This window comes from Poeciliopsis prolifica, unplaced genomic scaffold (assembly GCF_027474105.1).
Source record: "Poeciliopsis prolifica strain line A6 unplaced genomic scaffold, Auburn_PproV2 SCAFFOLD025, whole genome shotgun sequence".
Classification (NCBI taxonomy): domain Eukaryota; kingdom Metazoa; phylum Chordata; class Actinopteri; order Cyprinodontiformes; family Poeciliidae; genus Poeciliopsis; species Poeciliopsis prolifica.
The window spans coordinates 6869307-6875061 of record NW_026562400.1 but is presented as its reverse complement, the minus strand read 5'-3'; the positions used below and the strand labels follow the sequence as shown (position 1 = coordinate 6875061).

At 37.2% G+C, this 5755-nt stretch overlaps 1 protein-coding gene across 1 annotated transcript; it reads left to right on the top strand.

Moving 5' to 3' along the window:
- Positions 1-344: 344 nt before the first annotated feature.
- Positions 345-4053, top strand: LOC129370965 (uncharacterized protein C1orf232). Its single transcript, XM_055047273.1, has 4 exons — positions 345-738; positions 2131-2208; positions 2407-2513; positions 2869-4053. Exons 1-4 carry the CDS (start codon positions 658-660, stop codon positions 3221-3223), a joined length of 621 nt encoding a protein of 206 aa, XP_054903248.1. The 5' UTR covers positions 345-657; the 3' UTR covers positions 3224-4053.
- Positions 4054-5755: the final 1702 nt, after the last annotated feature.

Below are 5755 nucleotides of genomic sequence, written 5' to 3'. Positions count from 1 at the left end.
CATAAATACACAGTTTTCCTAAACACAACTCAGACTCAAAAAGACTTAGCAGGATTTTATGTTTGTGTCGAACACAATTTAAGAATCCATATGAAGTTGAAATAAAGGATAAATGAACATTTCAGGTTGTCTTTACTAACATACCCATGTCTGTAATTAGCTCTTGTGTGTGGAGGAGCCATCCTACCAAAGTTGGCAGACAATACAGCTCTGGTTCTGCAAAAAGAGACCCTCTAAAATATAAATGAGGAAATCCACACCTGTTTCCAAGTAACCAAGGCAGGTATAATGTACTGTGGTGAATGCCAGTGCATGTGCATTCACACTTGTTTGGCTTCGTTTACGAGCAACACGATTTCCTAGTTTTACCTGTGCAGACACATTGTGAGAACGGCAGCTCCTGCTAACCTGTTTGTCCTGAAGAAATAGACCAAATCTGATCAAAGGAAGACTATGAAATTACTCCAATCTTCATTCTGAAGAGGTTTTCTGTGTTTACCGCCCGCTGAAAGTTTTCCCACATGGAAACAGGTCTGCTGAGGACCAGCTGAGACGTCCTGAAGCTGGAAGTGGAGACTTGGTGGAGGGTGGGCGACTGGAGCGACAAACGTCTTCACAGGTGTTTCCTCAAAGCCTTGAGCATCAGTTTGTGAAAACATGAATCCCATGTGGAAGGTTTACAAAGGCAAAGTGATGAAGACTCTGAATCCTGAGTATGAGGAGGACACTGCAGAGGAGGTAAAGGATTTACACACAAGTATGAGATAAATGATCAAATCTGAGAAATCTCACATGATTAACACCAAGATCGGGTCACTTGTTTTATTTTTGTAATATTGGAAACGAAGTCGGATACATCTTGCAGGATGATGTCCTTTCGATATGAAAGAAACTTGATGACAGATGTTACCATCTTTTGTTTTTCGTCTTGTGCATTTTTACACAAGACGATATGTCTGAGATATTGAAGTCTCAGACAATAAATATTGTCTGAGACTTCAGGCATGGACATATTAGTTTAGAAATTCTCATTTTATTTTAACATCATTGCATTTTGAGTTGTCTACTGGGGTTGAAAATGATTTATATTTTGTAACTAGAAAAAAACTAAACAAAATAATTAAAAGCTTAAGCAAGAAAAAAAAGTATTATCTTTAAAATCATTTTAGGAAATAAATATTTTTTACTTTTAACCATCAATTTATCTACAGGAGGTAAACTCTGAGGCTACCCTAAGTGTGGAAACTACTTCTTGCAAAAGAGCTACAACTTTCAAATTTCCAAAGCATCTTAGGCACTTTCTCAAGATCATCTCTTTAGAAGAGTTTTTACATTTTGAAGAACAAAATGCTTGTCTATTTCCAATTGCAGCAGGTTTAGTTCTTGCTGGAATTGCTGTCACTGGAACAGACGGTGCTGTGCTGACCCAGTTCACTGCAGAGCAGAGAAATTCGATCTCAGTTTGGAGCTGAGCAAGCGGATTAGTTGGCCTTCCAGTGCCTGACGGGATGAGACAGATAGCCAACTCCTCACCGCACACTCCGATCATATCAGCTGACATCTTCAACTTGGGCTCTCATTGAAATGCTAGAGTTCCTGTTAGGACGAAATAATACATTGCATGTGTGGAGAGAGTTTACAGTTTACAAATCCTATTGCTAAACTGACTTAGCTCCTAGCAAGACTTAGTAAGTCAGTTTAAGGAAGGTAAAGCACATTTTCTGCCACAAGGCAGTTCAAAGTGCTTTAGAAGGAAATACAAACAAAACAAAATAACCAAAATAAAGACAAAAAGGTAAAAGTACAAAACTAAATATTAGTTCCCCATGTTTATTAAGATTAAGTCCATAATTTATAAACCAAATTCTCTGGATCTTAAGAACTTATTTTTTTATCACATTATGCAATTGTGTGACACATTGCATAGTGTCACACAATGCAATGTATATTCTTGGAAGACAACAATTAATGTGTGATTCTAAGAAGAGTTTACCACAGGTTCTGCAGGTTGCAGTATTCAGAATGCACACTAGATGGCGGTGTCTGTACAGAAACTCTTGTCTGCGGCATTAATTGAAGACTGGAAGGTGGAAAGGTGAAGTACATTCATTTTGTTCAATGCTGTTTCAGGTCACAGAGGTAGAACATGACATGAGTCCAATACAGGAGGATGAAGGGCCCAACGCTGTCTCTCAGCTGGCCAGAAAGGTATGCTATCAGCCAACCAGAGCACTGATAAATGTCAACATACAATAACAAGTCAGTGCAATACCTGTCTTGACAGGAAATATAATTAAAGCTCCTCTTTGAGTTTCTAAGCAATAGGGTCTTTGTTTTTTTTAGAAAACTAGAAATATATCCTGTCCTATCTTATGAACTTTGACCTTTGCGTGTCTGCTTTTTCAGATGCAGGGGGCCGGGGCTAAAAGCTGGAACAGGTTTTCGTCTCTCTTCAACAAAGAGGATGAGCACCAGCTCCTGGAGGAGACCGAGTGCCCGCCTGTCGCTGACCAGTGAGTTCAGAGCGTATTTACGTTTCAGCTTATTGGAGTCAAAATCGGAGGCGTTTTTTGCATGACTGGTTAACTTTATTAATGTAAAGACTGTAAGACCTTTTGTATGAAATGTTTCTCTGAGGCCCTAAGATGAAGAGTTAATAAAGTAATTTTATCATTAAAAGAAAATCTCAAAAGAACTTAATCTTTATTCCAAATATATTCAGTACAGTTTGTCTGCTTCAAGATTAATAATTTCTCATGAAATTTTTTAATTTTGATTATATCCAGCCATTTTTTAAAATCTAAATTGGATTTGATACATTATTGAAGCACGAGGTCAATGACACCCATGACTTTCCTGAACTTTCAGCCCTCTCGCAGTAAAACCTGAAGAACCTCCTCGACCGACCAGGCGCAGTGGATTCTGGGATAGTTTTGCAACCAACTTTGCTGCAAAGAAACAGGCCGAAGCTGCTGCTGCAGCTGCAGCTGCAAATGAGGGTGTGGCAGAGTCAGGTGAGGAAGGAGCGACTCAGGCTGCAGGGGAGGAGCAGCAGGCCGGCCCGACTGAGGAGACGGAAGCAGGAAGCAGCAGCAGCAACAACAGCTTCTCTAAATATGTGACGCTGGGAGGGAGCGGCGAAGACGCCTCCTTTAAGTGGAACTTTGTTACCAGCAAGCTGGCAGAGCTGAAAACCAAGGGCATGGTGAATAAGACCAACTGATCGCTACAAAGATGTCTTCTAACATTCTTATAAAATATTAGAGTAAATTATATTTAGTTTTACTTTATTTCATTATAATCCCATTTGATTGTTTTCAGGTCTTAAATATAAAAAGCCATTAAATTTTTTTTTCAGCTGATGAACCATAAAAGGTGGAATGTATAAACATATAAACATAGTCTACTTATTTAAGAAAACTTAAACGTTTATCCTGCAACAATTGAATTTGTGCCTCAGCAATAGGGCAGGTGAACTGTACATTCCTCTCTGCAAAGTGATGCTTTCACCCTTTCACGATGTGAGGTAAACAGAGGTTTATTGCTGTCTTCAGTAACACTTGAAAATTTTAAAATGGATTTTCCACCACAGTGCTTCTCCAAACAAGACAAAAGGGGCCCCATCTACCTTTCAACAAATCTAACCGAATCTGTAGTTCAGGAGAAAACTGGATTAAAAGATTAAAGGCAGCGATAGCTGGATTAGCCGAGGACCAGATCACTTAACCTGTTCACAGAGAGAATTACAGCTCAAAGGTCTTTAATTTTGGTAAGATTCTTAATATGGGCAAGCATGTACTATGAAATTCTTCCTTTGTGATGTGAAATGAAAGACTAAAATGTGTGTTTGGTCGCAAAATCTGAAACCCTGACTTGAATTTTCTAATCTTAGACTGAGACTGAAATGTGCAATGTGTGATTTTTTTTTTTTCTTTTTTTTTGTGACAGGGGAAATTGGCTGATGTTCTTATTTTGGTGTCTTTTGGGTTTTAACTTGTATGTTTATTTTGTTTTTGGTTCTGATATGACAAAATAAAGACTGTTTTTCCTGAAAGTTTTTCAGTCTCGTTTAAAAAGATCTCTAAAGCACAACCATGCAAAATTTCCTTGGATGTTTTGTGACTGATCCAAAGTTGTGCTTAAATGTGAAGTAGAAGATTCACAATCAAGTCTCCTCAACTTTGCACATACAAAGAAATTTTGCAATATGTTGCAAACATACAGTGTGCCTATGATAGCCTTGACATAAAACCTTTGAAATTTAACCTCTGAAAGCTATATGTTTGATCTTTTTAAATATTTTATACCCCATTTAGTGTCTCTACAAAATTCAAGTCAAATGTACCTAAATACAAATGCCTGTAAACTTTATAGCATCTCTGCAGCTCTGTTTCCAGTTTAGCTTTTTAATTAGATTTTAAATAGTTCTACTAATTCTTTTTTCAGTTATTTTCCATATCTCAAATATTCAAAAAATAGGACTCCAAAGTTGAAAAGTTGCTACCATTGACCAGCAGGGGTCGCTATTCGCTTTGAGATGAGAAAACCTTGCTCAATTCTTTGTTTTCGCTGCCTTTTCCTCCACTACTCGTAGAAACGTATGTTTTATTATAAACTTTTAATACAAACCGCTTTACTTAATCTCCCTCGGGTATCAAAGCATATATTTTTTTCATTTGAAACTGATAGTATTGTGTGTCAGAAATAGATTCCCTCATTTCCTGTTTCCTTCTATTGTATTTCCTGTTTTTATTAACCCCCATTTCCTCCCTAACTGTAAGGTGTTGATTCAGATAAAACACAGCTTCCTTTTCCCTATTTGGGACCTTAAGGTTTCCATTTGAATTTGATATCTCACCTTTAAAAATAAAAGCTAAACAATTCGAGCAAATGCACCAGAAGCCCAGGCTGGTCTTTTTTTAGCCATTTCCAGCATCAGTCAGACTGGAAGCTGTCATCATGGATTCTGTGAGACTCACTGAGCCGCAGTAGCTCTGTCCACACTTTCCTACAGTTGTCAGTCCCACTTTGAATCACAACAGATCTTTCCCTGCTTTCAGCTAAGCAACATGTTATGCATTTGGAACTTCTTTTTTTGAGTGCCGGTAACTACTTATATAATAAGGTTAGAGGAGAATCAATTTCCCCAAATATTGTGTTGAACTACATATTTCAGTTATATGACATAAAGCAGAAAAGAGGTTTGCAGAACGTGGACAAGTCAGAAGTGAGACATAGATTTTTTATTTTTTTTTTTTCCAGGAAAAGAGGCATCTATGGAAGATCTACAACAATAAGCAATTAAACCAAAAACGCACTTTCTGTAAGATTTGGAAACACTTCACACTCAAGATTTATGAATAAACTGAAAATATCTTAAAGGTTCAACATAGAAAAAAACTAAAACATGAAAAATCCTCTTCATTAATCTTGTCCAGCAGCATCCGAGACAACAGCTGAACTATTTTATCTACTTTAGATTTATTTGAATAACAAAGATATTTGTGGAATGCATTGCACCCAATTTAAAATTTAGATGAAATGCATGTGTTTGACTGTTTATTGTTTGAATGGAAAGTTGAACTTGTGTAAAATGTCAACAAAAATGTATGCTTGATATAGAGGAAGCAAAATCCAAATTTAACTGTAGTGCAAAGAGAACAGAAGAGGAATAACAAGAGCAGCTCCATATCACTCATAGTTTCTTCAGGGTTTTGGAGATTGTGAAAATGAACAAAACTGAAAATAAAAAAAT